Here is a 17,005-nt window from a genome sequence, read left to right as displayed (position 1 = left end):
AGCTCTTGCCACCCCTATAGTGCCTTTTTTAGGCAAGGTTCAAAGGATAAAACCACCACCGTAACAGATATAAGGATGCATAATCTGAAGGTAATGCTACTCAATGCTAGAAGTCTAAACCTCAAAATGCACTCTCTAGAGGCACTCCTAAAAATGGAGAACATCGATATCTGTGCAGTAACTGAGACCTGGTTCAAGGCTCCTGCAATACCAGGCTACAATTCTTACCACACTTTTTGGCCAAAAAACCAAGACCGAAACACTAAAGGTGGAGGAGTGTCCAGATTCACCAAGGATATTCACACCTCCAGGTTAGTTGCCCAACACAATGCATCTGAAATTCTCCAGGTGCAACTAACACTAGGTAAGACTGCAATCCAAATTATAGCTTGCTACAGATCCCCCACCATGCCCCAAGATTCTCACTACACCTTTCTAAACATACTGGAAAATGTTAAGATACAACCAAACACCCTAATACTGGGTGATTTCAATGACCCTGCCATTAATTGTGAAAACTACTCGGGTACCAACTCCTTTTCTCAACGGTTTTTAGAATTCATAAATTCCAATGCCCTGGATCAACTAATCCATTGCCCCACCAGGGGCTCCAATATCCTAGACCTGGTCATTACCAACATGGGAGATAGATGCTCCACACCAGTGGTCACCTCCTCATTGGTCAGGAATGACCATAAGAAAATCACCTTTGACATCCACATCCCACCCCCACCCCCCAGTAAGGAAACCTCATCCACATCCCACCCCCACCCCCAGTAAGGAAATCTCCTTAAAAAAACTTCTTCAAAGCCAACTTCTTGCTACTGAAGTCAGAAGTGACAAACTTCAGAACACCCACGCAGATGGGCTCTGGAAGTTCGACTGCAGAATCCTACACTAAGGCACTGTATGAGCACATCCACTCATGCATGAATTGTGCCATTCCAAATAGAACCAAGATGCTCTTCTCCAAAAAAAGGAAGCCAATCTGGTGGTCCCCTGCTATAAACAAACTATACAACAGAAGGAAGAAACTGTTGCAGAAAAGAGGAAAATCCCAGGATGCAAAAAACTCCCTCACCAGCCTCAGTAAGAAGCTGAGATCCCTCATAAAATCCTCATAAGCTAGTTACAAAAATAAAATTGCCAAAGATTCCAAAGACAACCACAAGGAATTCTATAGTTATGTCAAGAATCTAAATGGCAATGCTCAGATCTCCTCTGAGCTAATACAGAATGGCATTAAATATACTGATCCCAAGGATATTGCCAATATCCTGGCAGATCAATTTAGTGCCAACTTCACCCCCCCTCTCACCCCCTAAATGGTCCATCTCAATACCAAAACATTGCCAAATTCTGATAATCACGGCCACACAGGTAGAACCGCACTCTCCAAAGCTAAGAATACAGCATCCATGGGACCAGATGACATCCCAGGCTGTGTACTACATGAACTACAAAATGAAATGGCACCTCACCTAAGTGTCATGTTTAATCATAGCCTCACCTCAGGCTTCGTGCCCACTGAGTGGCGCACAGCTACAGTTATCCTGCTCCACAAGGGAGGATCCGCCTTAGATCCCGGGAACTACAATCCCATCAGTCTGACAAGCCTGATCTGCAAGGGCATGGAACGCATTATCATGGAACTTATAAACAAAGACATTGGCAACCTTCAAACACTGGACCCCACCAAGTTTGGGTTTGTGAAGGGCCGATCTTGTCTCCTGAATCTGATTGACTTCTTCGAATCAGTCTCCAGAGCTGTGGATGAGGGTAAGGTGGTCCACACAGCCTATCTGGACCTCACCAAGGCCTTCAACACCATCCTCCACTCTGGAATCATAGATAAACTTATTAAGCTGGGCATAAGTTCCTACGTAACTCGACGGGTTGCCAACTGGCTTACTGACAGAACCCAGACTGTAAAAGTAGCCGACTCCAAATCCAGCTCCAGACAAGTGACAAGTGGAGTACCTCAGGTTTCAGTCCTGGGACTACTCTTGGTTGGCATCTACTTCTCTGAAGTACAGGCCAACACTAAGGGACTCTGGCTAACAAAGTTTGCAGATGACTGCAAACTAGGAGCCATTATTGAATCCCCAAATGATGTGGATATTCTACAAAAGGGCCTTACAGAAACAGATACCTGGTGCCAGAGCCATGGGCTCAAGCTTAATGCCAAGAAATGTATAGTTATCCCCTTTGGAAAAAAAACATGTACCCATGAATTACCACATAGGTGGCAGGACACTAAACATTGAAAGTGTGATGAGAGACTTAGGGACACAGGTGGACAGTGGTCTCACTTTCAATAACCACATCGCCACAACAGTCAAAAAATCCTTCTATGTGGCACACCTCATCACTAAGGGCTTTTCATCCAGAAAAAAGGAGGTCATTGTCCCACTGTACTCATCCCTCATTAGAACCATTATAGAGTATAATGCCCCGTTTGGTATGTACCTCACAAGACATCTGCAACAGCTGGAAAGGCCACAGAAATACCTCACTAAACGAATCACAGGCCTAAAGCAGATGCCATATGCTGACCGTCTAAAAACCTCCAGCTATACTCTGTAGCATATCATCTACTCAGAGGAGATCTCTGCTTAACATACAAGGCCATGTCAAACCCTGAGCTGTTGGACATGCTCCACTTAAAGAAATCCCAATCCCTCAAAGCAACACGCTCCAGGGATCTAAACCTTGTCATCACAATGAACAAAACATGGAGGGATAGTTTCCTGACCCAGAGACTCCCCATACTCTGGAATAGACTGCCCATACATGTCAAGGATCGCACTACAGTGGTGAAAAAGGCATATACCTTTTACTCGCCTTACAGTACTCTACACAGTGCCAAATATACTAACTTCACTTCAGTGAAATGAGATTCAGTAAAATGAGTTTTCAGTAATTTGAGTTTTCAGCGATTTGGTCAGGGTGAATTGAAATTCAGTGAAATGAGATACAATGAAAGAAAGTAGACCCATAGATATATAGAGAGATATACAGATAGATAGATAGATAGATAGATAGATAGATAGATAGATAGATAGATAGGTATAGATCTCTCTATATATTTATATGAAAAGTCATTAAATTATATCACTATTGATTACTTTCAAAGATAACTTTAATTTAGTAAAAGACATCATTATAAAATTCAAAAAATACTACTGGACTTTGACCTAAAAAAATTCCACCAAAGCACTATTAACTCTGAAGACTTTTAATTGCTAGTACAACAGAAGGCATAATAATTCATTCCTCATTTCTACAGTACCTTTCATTTCAACCACAAGCAAGAAATGTACTGTAACAGAGCAGCAAAATTTGAAAAAAGAAAAGAAAAAAGTATAAGTAAATATCACTGCATCTCTTTTCACTGGTTAAACTGGTTGCTGTGTCTTTCGGCTTTTTCCGGTTAGGGGTCGCCACAGTGGAACTCCGGTCCGCTAATGATTGGTAGTTGATTTTTATGTGCCAAGTTACCAGCCCTGATGCACAACCTTCAAAACCCTAGCTGAGAATCGAACCGGACAGCGTCTTTCTATGAGGCGACAACACTACCGCAGCACCACCACCGCGGATCAAAAGAAAAAAAAAAAAAAAAAACTCGTCTTGTTGCTACCTCTTAGTTGGTCATAAAAGCAGCAACTAACTTCACAGGAAGAAAATCCACCACACAACTTAAGTTTAAAAATGCTGAGGTAAGGCTGCAGAATCCAAACAAATAAATAAACCAGTCTTCAGAGGTAATAAAAAGCAGTTCCATCTTTAATGTAACACAAGCGCTTTCACACAATGCTTCATCAGGTGTATGAATAACATAATCAACCACACCTCTTTAAATATCTTAATCTTACCACATGACTTAAGAATCTAATCAATTTAAAGTTATATACTATTATAAAATATAAGTCGGATAATAAATGTGTGGAAGTGTGTTAACATCAACTGGTATAACAGAAAATACATTATATAATATATATGAAAAATTTTTAAAACTCATATTTAATAAAACATTTGAAAACATCCTAAAAATATATGTCATAAAGGTATATATATATATATATATATATATATATATATATATATATATATATATATATATATATACACATGATAATGCAATATAAAATCTGTAACAACTATATTAGAATAAAGCCCTGCATTCATATTACCTATGTAATCCTCTTCTTCTTAAAATGGGCTTAATGGGCATGCTATCATTAAGTCCATGGCCATAATTAGCCCTCAACATGACTATCCATTTGGCCTCTACCTCTTCAGTTCTGTCCCTAACATCCCCACATCTCAGACTCTCAAAGGTTCTGGAAACTATCATAAATTTGAACATGTGCTGCTCTCCCTCTTTGGAGACATGTTTAGAAAGGGCATTACATTCAGACCTCTTACCTATATGATATATATGCTCTCTAATTCTTTCCCTTAGACTACGATCTGTCTTACCTACATAAAAACAATTACATAAACAGCAGGTAGTGAGATATACCACATGTGTGGTCACACATATACCACTGACCCTAATATCAAAAACTCTACCAGTGTCTGGATGTCTAAAATATAAATCCTCATTAATAAACTGACACTGATTACAGTTACCACATGGTTTTGTTCCACTTGAGCTAGCAACACTAACACTATCTCTATTAGAGAGCATATATATCATATAGGTAAGAGGTCTGAATGTAATGCCCTTTCTAAACATGTCTCCAAAGAGGGAGAGCAGCACAGGTTCAAATTTATGATAGTTTCCAGAACCTTTGAGAGTCTGAGATGTGGGGATGTTAAGGACAGAACTGAAGAGGTAGAGGCCAAATGGATAGTCATGTTGAGGGCTAATTATGGCCATGGACTTAATGATAGCATGCCCATTAAGCCCATTTTAAGAAGAAGAGGATTATGTAGGTAATATGAATGCAGGGCTTTATTCTAATATAGTTTTTACAGATTTTATATTGCATTATCATGTATATATATATATATATAGATATATATATATATATATATATATATATATATATATATATATATATATATATATGGGTCTACCTGACAAGGTCGACAAGCCACAACATCGACAACCAGTTTACCGACACCACATAACCGACAGTTCACAAGGTCGACAAGCCACAACATCGACAACCAGTTTACCGACAGCACATAACCGACAGTTCACAAACACGAAACCTCACATGCCCGACAACGAAATCACTGACACCACATAACCGACAGTTCACAAACACAAAACCTCACATGCCCAACACACCATAATAATGACAATCAACAAACAAAACAAATCCCCTGTCCAAAAAGCACACACACAACACAAGCACACCAAAATCCTTACAAACCCACACTAAACCTCACATACACAACTATCTACAACCTTAACCCAAACCCTAACCCTAAGGTCCGTCACTATCACACACTTACCTAACCACCGGCTAACCTAACTCACTTAACCACCTAACCCAAAGATTATCACTACCGCACACTTACCTAACCCGCGCCCTAACCCTAACTCACTTAACCCGCCCCTAACCCAAAGACTATCACTACCGCACACTTACCTAACCCGCGCCCTAACCCTAACTCACTTAACCCACCCCTATCCCTACAGACCGTCAATATCGCACACTTACCTTACTCGCACCCTAACGTCCGTCACTACCGCATACTTACACAGCCTTTTCCCATGTCGGTGTTCTCAGCGTCGGTGTTTTCATCCGTCGGTCTTCTCAATTGTCGATCTTCTGGCGTCGGTGTTCTCGGTGTCGGCGTTCTGAGCTGTCGACGTTGTCAGGTAGACCCATATATATACCTTTATGACATATATTTTTAGGATGTTTTCAAATGTTTTATTAAATATGAGTTTTAAAAATTTTTCATATATATTATAAAATGTATTTTCTGTTATACCAGTTGATGTTAACACACTTCCACACATTTATTATCCGACTTATATTTTATAATAGTATATAACTTTAAATTGATTAGATTCTTAAGTCATGTGGTAAGATTAAGATATTTAAAGAGGTGTGGTTGATTATGTTATTCATACACCTGATGAAGCATTGTGTGAAAGCGCTTGTGTTACATTAAAGACGGAACTGCTTTTTATTACCTCTAAAGACTGGTTTATTTATTTGTTTGGATTCTGGAGCCTTACCTCAGCATTTTTATTTGGATTCAAGCCTGTATTGAGTATTCCTGCAGAGGTATTTGGTGTTTATTAGGCATTTTTTGCATTGCCTTAAGTTTAAAAATGCCTACTTAATAAAGGCCCCACAAAGGACAAACTCTAATTGAATGTTATTTTCTCACAGGTAGTTACTAAACATGAAGTCTTTGGACTTGGACCATTGAGGAGCCTAGCTCAAGTTCTTGCTTAAGTCATTTGCTCAAAATCACAAAACAGGCAAACCAGGGCTGACAGAATCAATCTCTGGACTACAGGTAGCTCGTAGCTGTAATTCTCTGTGCTAACACTGCCTACCAAATATTTAAAGCAAACTACGTGAGCACATAAGGTTTGAATCATCACCAACTAAATTCAAATATTTGATAAAGCATTTTTTTGTATTAAACAAAGACCAAACATGTTCAAAAACAAAAGTATGACACCAGCTTGAATATTTGTATGTCCCTACTAGTAGTATCACTCATGACTTATAAACCAGTGAACTGTTCAGTTAGCCACTAATGTTATACTTTAACCATTCATTTCTCTTTTACTCTCCCAGTACATTCCACTCCCACATGCCTTCCTCTCCCATCTTCATGGCTATCCATTTTTCTGTCTTAAGGCACAATATGTATTCCTTTACTTGTACGTAAAGCATATAAGAATGTTAGCCATGTAAATAAATATATTAGTTGGCTTTATCCACCACTAATAAGTATGTATCTATGTAAAAACTAGTGATTTGCTGAATTGTTCTTAAATTTGCTGCAGTAAAGCCATACTGGAACTAAACCCCATTCTAGTCATAATATAACTAACTCAAGTGTAATTTTTACTTCTCCCATGCCATACAATATAAAAAATAATTAAATAACATCATATTTATTAGCACATATACTATATGGAATAACCATTATTTCTTTAAAATAATAATGTTGTAATGCCCATGAAAAGTGCATATATTTATATATTTTTTGCACTTTTTGCCCCCACTCTCTGTTATTCACCAGCACCCTTTGAAAAATTGTCTCACTTGTTCCCCATCAAAGAAGCAAGAGTAATCCTGGAGAGTAAGACAGCCATCATGGGTGGTTCCCACATTTTTGGTTATGACCCTATCTTGCATATGACCAGATAAGCATGTGAAGGATCATGCTGGTCATCCCTCAATTCTACAAGAGACACTGCCAGCAAGCAGCCTCATCAGCAATCCTGAAGCAATGGAATGAGTTCCCCTGGTCTCCACCAAGGGGCATCACACTTCTTTGTTTGCTTTCCAAGCACTTGCAACTCTCACTTCCCCCAGGAGAGGTGAGCAGGCCACAGTCCTTCCTTTATGTCCCTGCCTAGCTGTTCTAATGCCAGAGACATTAATCAAACCCCAGTCGCCTTGGTCATAGTCAGGGCTCCATCCTTCTGTGACACAGAGCCAGGCATTAAAAGTGTGGATGTGAACATTGTACTGAGTGCATTTGCTACAGCTTATGTGGTTTTCCAATGAGTCTTGGCTTCCCTTTCTTTAGTGAGACTCTCACTAAGATTTGCAAAAACCTCTGAAGTCATAAGAAGCAAAATATTTACTCATTAATTTCAACTGACCTTAACATAACTGCTTTGACAGTGACCACTGTTGTCTGGGATATTAAAGTTGTTATCGAAAGTCATATCTAGATGGCTGCCTTCATCAGCTATGATCTTCCAGACACATTCAATGTTTGATGGGAAGTTCTGAGGCCAGTTTGGTGATTTGATAGTCCCACTATCTGCATGGAGGATTCCTCCACAGCCTGTAAAAGGTAAGGGTTTAGTTAGTATAATTTGTAATATATGTATCTATCATAATTAAAAGCACAACTCTCTGAAAAAGTATTTCTTCTAGTGGATAGAAAGAAATACATTTAGTTCTAAATATGAAATTTGAGGACATGCTTGCTCCAAAACAAAATATAATAATGAACTGCTTGCTGAAAAAAATGCCTAAAAGAAACAAGGTAAACAGCCATTCTGTAAAATTCTCTAATTTTGCATATCGCCACAAATCTAGTAACATTCAACCATTTCATTCAGTGAGGTTAGCATATGGTTGCTCAGGATTTCTGTGGTATAGTTACTTCTCACCTTGTCACTGTGCACACCACTAGAAGTTTATTTATTTATTTATTTTTTAATTTTCTGTGACTGTGCTCGTTGGGAATGAACTATGACATAATGCAAAGCATTGCTCTGTTTTCGCTAAATTATATACTCATTACGGAACGTGACCAAGAGACATCATAGGTTTGTATTACTCACAAGTCTTACCATAGCTTTTGACAGGACTCCATGCTCTGCTGTCAGATACAGCATCTATGAAGTATAAACATATTTCTAATGAAAAGCTTTGAGAAAAGGCACAACTATTGATTGCAAGCTTTATGCAGTTGTCTGCAGTATAAGAACAAAGTGGCTACAACTTTTAAGCTGAGTAAATAGTATGGTATAATATTGTTGAACACTCTTCCTCCATAGCTTTCAGCTTTCTGCCTCCAAAATGTGGAATACTACCTCCCACAATGTGTTGCAAACAGGCAGAATGTGAGACACTTACTACCAGCTTTACATAGAAAGCTTACAGCATGGTTAATAACTGTTTCTCCCTGTATACAACATTTCTTTTGATGAATTAATATGATTTAGCATTATTTACCATAGATATTGCAGAAAAAAATTCTTAATGATGAATGTGAAACAGACCCTTTTAGTGTGAAACAACAATGAACATGAACATTTTAATGCTCAAAATGAGGAATGTTTTTCACAATGAAGTAAACTGGAGAGGTATACCAATCCCCACAAAGCAGCTGTTTCTACTGGGTCGACTATAGCTTCCTGAGTGCTAGTTGCTAATGACATACTTGCTTGCTGCCATTTGCTTGAAAAAGCAAGTGCTCTAACTCCCACTAGCCCAATTTCCCATAACTACTTAGGGTTCTCAACAAGCAACCCTATAAAACCGTACAGCCCTACCAGGGTCTTAAGTCTAATGCTATAACACCCATTCAGTTCCTAACCTGAGCCCTTGCTCCTTTATCCCAAAACTCTACTTCCCCCTCCCTAATCCTAAAGTCACTTTTCACACCCTAACTCTAAAACTTCCATCCGGCTCCACAAACCTAAAATTCTCTTCACACCCCTCCCACTCTTTAGCCGTAAAACTCTGTTCCATGCCCTAACCCTAGATCCCCTTCTTGATCAATGACCCCTCCAACTCTTTAGCCCTCAACTCTGTTCCACGCCCTAACCCTAGATCCCCTTCTTGATCAATGCCCTAAACTAGATTCCCACACTCCCAACTTCATCCCCATGCTGCACTTACCTCACTCAAACTCAAATAATATGTTTGGTTAAGATGTGTCAACTGCATGTTCCAGCTCAAGAGCAAATGGGTGCCTACACAAGCTATAAGGCACTCGAGCCCCAGGCTTCAAAACAGTGGTTTTCAAGCACTTGGGAATGAAGCACTTGTACTAGAACCACTTCTAGTAGAGATCCTCACAGCTGTCTATCGGAGAAGTACAAATAATAACTGTTAGTCCTTCTGATTTTGTTACTGTTCAGCACTGTTATTTAATCAACACACAAGCTGCATATCTTTTGCGCTGCACCAGTATCAGTTTATGCAGTCTTGTAATATTCTAAGCGCAGCTGACCTTTCTGATGTTTACAGTTTACGGAAACTTGCTGGCTTGTGCCTTAATAGCTGTTTAATTTCCAGCAACTCGTATGATCTACAGGAATGGACAAGCATCCTGCAGATTCTGGAAAGTACTCACATACTGGGTATTGTAATCAACAACAGTGCTTTTTCTTTGATTACTTAAGAAGGCAGAGTTATGACTGCTGGAATACAGCCTGCTTCATGATTTGTTGCAGTTTGATAGTATTGCTGTCTGGGAAAATTCTGCATAAGCAAAGAAAATGTTCTAGTTAGTGATGTTAGCCATTAACAGTTCCACATGAATTGCACTGTGGACTGCAATCCCAAAAGTTGCAGTTTCTGACATGCAAGTAATTTGACAGACTTTAATTCTGAAGTAACACTATTAATTATTTATTCTTCTGAAACATTCAAAATATTTAAGAAGCATTAGTATTATTTTGTGCACAGTTACATAACTGCAGTTGTATAGTTCCAATAATTTGACAAATTAATTTTTTACTTTGGATTTCTTTTGAGTATGTCTAGTCCATTTTAATTTTTGCACAGTATAACCCTTATTAAAACATTTGATATTCTTCCATTTCACAGCAGATTTGTTTAAAACATTATATAATTACTATGTCTCCAAGCTGTGATCGCTCTATGAGAAAACATGAATATTCTGCAAAGAAATGTTTTCTAAAAAACTGTATGATTTATTTATACCTTGATTTGAAATATTTTACTAATCTTGGAAAAACTAAATGAAAAATGCATATGCTACTTGTTTGCTCTCTGGAAGCCAAATTAGAGCTGCTTAAACAGCATTTCCACGGTGACAGCAAGAAACAGGTGCAATGATACCATGTAATTTTTGACATTTCTTTCTTGCCTCTGTCATCTGTTAATTGCATTAGTTTAAAAACAGCAGAATGAGGTTTTGTGGTTGCATACACGATTAGATGAAAGATGACACTGAAAAATATAATTTATATACAAATTTATCTAAAACTATGCAGTACAGCATAAGTAGGGATATATTAAATGGTGTGCCTGTCCAAATTCATCTGAAATAATTTTACTTAGATAAAAATCTGAAATGAAACACACATTACAGATTTACCAGAATGAGTGGGACTGGTGGTCACAATTTAATACACTGTGCTTCTATTCTTAGGTGGTCTTCAGCTGTTGGGTTGCTTAACCCATAGGAAAAAAAAAAACACTTTGAAAGTATCCACCCAAATGAAACTTCATTGTAAGAAATCTTAAAATTATACTAATTGCTGTAGTGGGCAACCACTTAGTAAATGTGTTATTTCTGAGACTGGAGATATGTATTATAATTCTGATCTGGCTCATATCAGTCATATGCCTCAAGTTCACAAATATATTTCTTTCTAAAGAAAACTATCTGATTAGACAACTTGACCAAGGAGTTGTAAACTGTTACTGGAAAGATTTCTCTGGAGACTGGGACAGTGAGCACATGTACTCTCCCGATAATAAGCTACATTCATTCCCCATGTTTTTGGAGCTGAGACTGCTACCGAATCAAAGAACTTTCTTTCTAATTATTTGAGCCTATAATACTATTAGTGTTGTCACAACAAAGGAATTACATTGAGATATAATGCAACGTTGGTATACACATTGACACGAACATCTGAAAATGCTGTTCTACCACAATTCAGTTGTCAAGAAAAATAGTATATGTCCTCTCTGGCAAGCTGTATTTGAAAAGAGGAGTTAGGCAGGGGCATTCTTTTTCTCCTTTGTTATTTGCTGCATATTTAGAGCCACTGGCAAAGAAACCTCATATCCCTTTACAGACTCGCACATTCAAGGATACAAGTGTTATAGTAGTCAAGCAAAATTAGCTTTACTTGCAGATGATATTATTTTGTATTTGATAAATCCAGAAAAAAAAGATATTTTGGTGTTGTGAAACATTTTGAGACAATTTCAAGTCTTTTCAGGATACAAAATACATGAAGATAAAACAGTTGCTAAGTCAGACCCAGAGTAATTTTCTGTTGTAAACTATTTGTTTGAATTTTGATTCAGCAATGTCCATATGTATAGGGAAAGGATAAGATGAACTATTTAGGTGCATTCTATTATGGCAACTTAACAGGTCGCTGAAGCATTGGATGTTGAGCTACTTAGCATCACAAAATGAATGTCACAATGTGTTTTACACCAATGTGCTGTATATATAAGGTTGATTATGCTAAATAAACACCACTGCCCTCAATATTATCTACCCATTTAAGCACCATACTGAACAAAGTTAGGGTAGCGCTATAACCACTGGTCTTCAAGTATACTTTACAAAAACTGCTGCAAAGACAAAAATAATTACTTTACACACACACACACACACACACACACACACACACACACACACACACACACACACACACGTTTCCCAAGAGGGAACAATGATACCTTCTACTGCCAAAATTTCTAACCGCCTTTACACAAAGTAGACTACTGCTGGCCAGGCCACTACCTGGAAAACCAAATCTGCACTAACTGTTCATTAAATCTGAGCCAACTATCTTAAAATCCTTTGGCAGAATACACACAGTATATGGGGTTCTAGATTAAACCCAGAAAAAAGAACAGTTTGTAAATGGATGAAATCAGATGGTTATGGAAAAAGGAGTGGGGGGGTCTAATAGGGATGAAAATGTAGCATGATTGTAAAGGAAATTACTAATATATTTAAACATATTTGTATATTTTATACATTTGCACATATGTAAATATTTGTAAATAGGTAAATATTCTGTAAATAAGAGTTATATTTGCATATAAATAAAGGAGCCCTACTCTTTCTGATAACTGCCATGGGATCTTCTACATCTAACTGATCTGCCACCTACTCAAGCAGATAAAACCTCGGTTTAACATCTTATCTGAAGGATAACACACTGAGGAGTCCAGAATTCCCCTTATGGTGCTTTGCACTGTCAGCAATCGATTTACATGGTGTGGAAATAGAACCGGCAGCCTTCTGCACTAAAGGTGAGTGTGCTACCTGTTGTGCCACTGACACTATTTATAAATGTATACAAAGAGCTTATAGGATGCATTTTTATATTTATACACAGCTATATACATTAAATAGTACAATATCTTTATAAAGTTATTTATTAATGCCTGTGTGTTAGTATTCAGTTTATCTTAAGATAGGATAATAATTGACTTAACTTACACACAGGAAAGTCATATTTAAACAGTAAAAGTTTAGGCTGAATTAATTAGCCAGAAAATGTTATTTAGGTATGCAACAGTTGATTGGTGGGTTTGTATCTGTTTCCTGTATATGTTGTTTTGCAAATAATTAATTGAATATAATCTGGGTGGCTAAGGTACTAGTTTAAATATTGTAATGCCAAAAGGATTTTATGAAATATTGTTTTTTTTCTTTATGTATTATTCCAAAGTTTAAAGTGTTATTATCTACTATTGTCCCTAGCTCCATGCTCATGAACACTGTGCACAATCCCTACAGTACCTGTGTGTGATGTAGCCCAATCACAATTATGACAGTAACATGCTGCATAAAAACTGAACCTTGCTCCTATATAGATCTTGGTTGGAGGGACTTCCAGTATAATGGCACATTACTCAACAGTTCTCCTGAGGAACACCACTAAAGGAAAGGGAACTGATTTGTAATAAGCAACCCTTGAGAGAAATCAGAAATTGGAGGCTTGATAAAGATATAAATACTTGCTAAAACAATAAAATCTCGACCAATTAAGTCATTATTTTATTGTTTTAAATATACAACAGTCAAGGCAAAGAGGATAAATGGTTCACTCAAAAAAACAGAAGTAAATCGAAAAACACATAAGAGTGAACCAAAACAAAGTGGCAGTCAAAAAACAAGCTTCAAGTAGAGTTAAAATCTGGAAATTTAATAATATGTAAGCACTTTCGCAGTAGTCAAATATACCTTAAAACCAAATAAAAAATTGTTCAGTTTTAAAAAGAGAAACAAATAATGTTGTAGCCAGTCACATAAAAGAACATATCAACATCCTAGCAACAAATTAAACCTTAAAAGAACTATAAGAAAACCAGCCTACTGATTTAAAGGCACAGCATAATAAAATAGCATAAAAAATGCAGCATAATAAAATAGCATGAGAAAAAAACAGTAAAAGAAAACATGCATAATAGTGCTAAATAAATTCAAACAGATGCTTGTGATAAAGCATGAACATGTATATATGAAAAACATATATAAAAAACATACATAAGGCATGTTCAAAAAGATTTACCTTTGAGTAGGGGTTTCAATGGAATCTTATCATTCAGACCCCTGTCCGCATCTGCCCTTAGTCTAATGATCCCTCTTGTTTCCGATACTTCAGTTAAGTTCCTGATATCCCCTCCACGTTTATTCACTACAATCTTTACCATAACCAAAAACTTAAAAGTGTGTCTTAGATCATTACCAGCTACATGCTTAGCCAGGGCATTAGTAGCGTTGCCAGTCCTAATGTCATATATAATGTATATATATATATATATATATATATATATATATATATATATATATATATATATCTATATGTTCCCTTATCCTGTTCCTGACCCGCCTGTTGGTCTTCCCCACATAGAAAGATGAATATTGGTGTAAGAGGCTAAGTAAACTACATTAAATGAATCACAGTTGGCTTCGATCCTAAAGGTGAGCACTCTCCCAGTATTAAGGTGCTTAAAAGGTCCCGAAGAATCAATGTACATACAAAAATTACATTTAAGACATGGGACTGTTGAAGAAGTGCTTTCAAGAGGTAAACTGTGTATTCTGCTCCCTGGATAGTACAATAATCATTTGAGATATTTCTTGTTTTTAAAAGAAAAATACAGTCTTTCCCCTACTATATCTTTTATATCTGGCTTACTAACTAAAACCGGCCAGTATTTTTTGTATCACTTCTGTAACTGAGCTAACATTACTAGTGAAGAATATTGGAATAAAAACTACGTCCTTCTTACAATCTATAGTAACATCAGGGTGATCACTAAGCTCAGAAAAACAGAGCTTAGCCTCAGTGGGTCTGAGAACAACTGCTTTGCTAAGTGAAGTGTCAACTTCATAACCACTATACCCTCTCTCCTCAAATCTCATCCTTAGTTCATTAAGCTCAGCCATAAATCTATCATCTTCAGCATTCAGCCTTGACATTTTCATGCCTTGCCCCTTCACTATATTCTTAAGGATGTGTTTCAGGTGCATGCTTGCTCTATGTAATAAAGTGTTCCTATACCATTCCATCCTACATACCATGGTACTTAAAGACCCATCTGGTTTACAATAAATTTTGACATCTAAAAAGTCAATCTCATGACACTTTTTCATACTGAACCCAATAAAGGAAGTACTGGTATTCAGGAAATCAAGTAATGATACAGTAGGAAGAGGTCATCGACAAAGCATCTATAAAAGACCACCTGTCACCACCTCTGGGACTTCAAAAAGGTTTCCTCTTCCCATACAGCCATCACTATGTTTGCATAGCTGTTTGCATTAGATGTTCCCATGGCTACCCCATCTTTCTGCAAAAACACTTCATGGTCAAATAGAAAAACATTGTTCTCAAGAACTATCTACATCAAAAGGCACATCAAATCAACAAATTTGTGTTCATAGGAGCTGTAACTCAGTAATATTTTTAAGCATTTCAATTCTAATCATGTTGGATATGACTGTAAACAAGGAACAAACATCCAAGGTAACCAATAATAAATCATATACATTCCCTTTCCATCTTTCATAAACTTGTACAGATCAATCAAAAATTGCTTAGAGTCCTTCAAAATGTACTGGTTTCTATCCAAAAACAGGTACAAGATGCTTTTCTATGTATATGGAAAGAAGTTCTGTACACCAATTACACCCCAAAACAATGGGTCTGAAGGGCAGGTGTAATGGATCCTTAAGACTCTTGGGGAGAACTTGTATGACAGGAATCATAGGGGAATCTATAACAAAATAATTAAATAAATCTAGATCAATGACTCCACTTAACTAACAGTCATAGAGCATATTACGCACCCTTAAGACCATTTGATCAACATCAGTCAGGCTGTCTCTCTTATATACATTCTAATTGTTCAACATGAGACTCTTAGAACTAAACTCATAGAACTAAAATAATAGTCCCAGTCCATTACGACCACGGGACCACCTTTATCAGCTGGTTTGATGACAATAGTATTATCAGACTGTAAATGTTTATGAGCTTTCCTCTCACTTGCATTCAAGTTTCTAAATCTGAGCTTTCTCGAGAACTAAGATGGAAGGAATTGTGTAAAAATGATGGTAGTCTGCTGGCAAAATAGACTGGCGTTCATGAGGGTGAGATCAAAATTGAAAGGGCTCATCGCACAGCATGGAGGCTAATTGTGGAAGAAATACATGGGCCATGGCCTGTGATTGTTCAGCTGCAGACACTTATACTGACACAGATCCTCCTAAAGAAACTATTGACGCCAGGTAAACAAGTTGAAAGTGGGAGAGGATACAGTGCGTGTAGACCATGACTACTCATTTGAGACAAGAGCCAATTGTAATGTCATGCAACCTGTTATAAGGGAATGTTGCAGCAAAGGTATAAAATGGCGACTGCTGTACCCAGTAACAATAAAATCTTCATACAGGGAACTGTACAGTCATTCTGTAACCCAGAGGAAGTGTTCAAATTTATTTGAAGACCCACTAATTTGCACTAAAGGCAAGATGTTTGGAGTAGACAAGTGCACAACATTAATAGTACAATGACTGCTGGAGATACAAATGAGCTGTGGAAAGGAGCTGGGCTCTTTCTACAAATGGAGAAAGTGCAACAAATTAAGGAGGTCAGAAGAAGGGACAATGCACATGGTAAATCATATTGTGAGTGAGTGAGTGCTTTAGAATAGCATAAATATGATTAATATACATCCTGAGGGGCAGATAAAAAGAACAAATGGTTAAAAACAGGTAAAAGAGATAATATGTTATCTGAAACTGCTAGAAACAGACTAATTTAAATTAAAAGTATAATCTACTTAATAGACATACATATGTAGACTTGCAA

The 17,005-nt window shown here is 37.3% G+C and overlaps 1 protein-coding gene across 1 annotated transcript in view; it reads right to left on the bottom strand.

Moving 5' to 3' along the window:
• LOC122792709 (cubilin-like) overlaps positions 1-17,005 on the bottom strand; it is a 3,134,001-nt gene that overhangs the window by 711,731 nt on the left and 2,405,265 nt on the right. The window contains exon 54 of the mRNA XM_044060295.1: positions 7,820-8,007. Within this exon, the coding sequence (XP_043916230.1) occupies positions 7,820-8,007 (188 nt within the window). The remainder of the gene's footprint in view (positions 1-7,819; positions 8,008-17,005) is intronic.

This window comes from Protopterus annectens, chromosome 2.part0, assembly GCF_019279795.1.
Source record: "Protopterus annectens isolate FY-2018-M chromosome 2.part0, PAN1.0, whole genome shotgun sequence".
NCBI lineage: Eukaryota > Metazoa > Chordata > Ceratodontiformes > Protopteridae > Protopterus > Protopterus annectens.
This window is presented reverse-complemented; position numbering and strand designations above follow the sequence as displayed.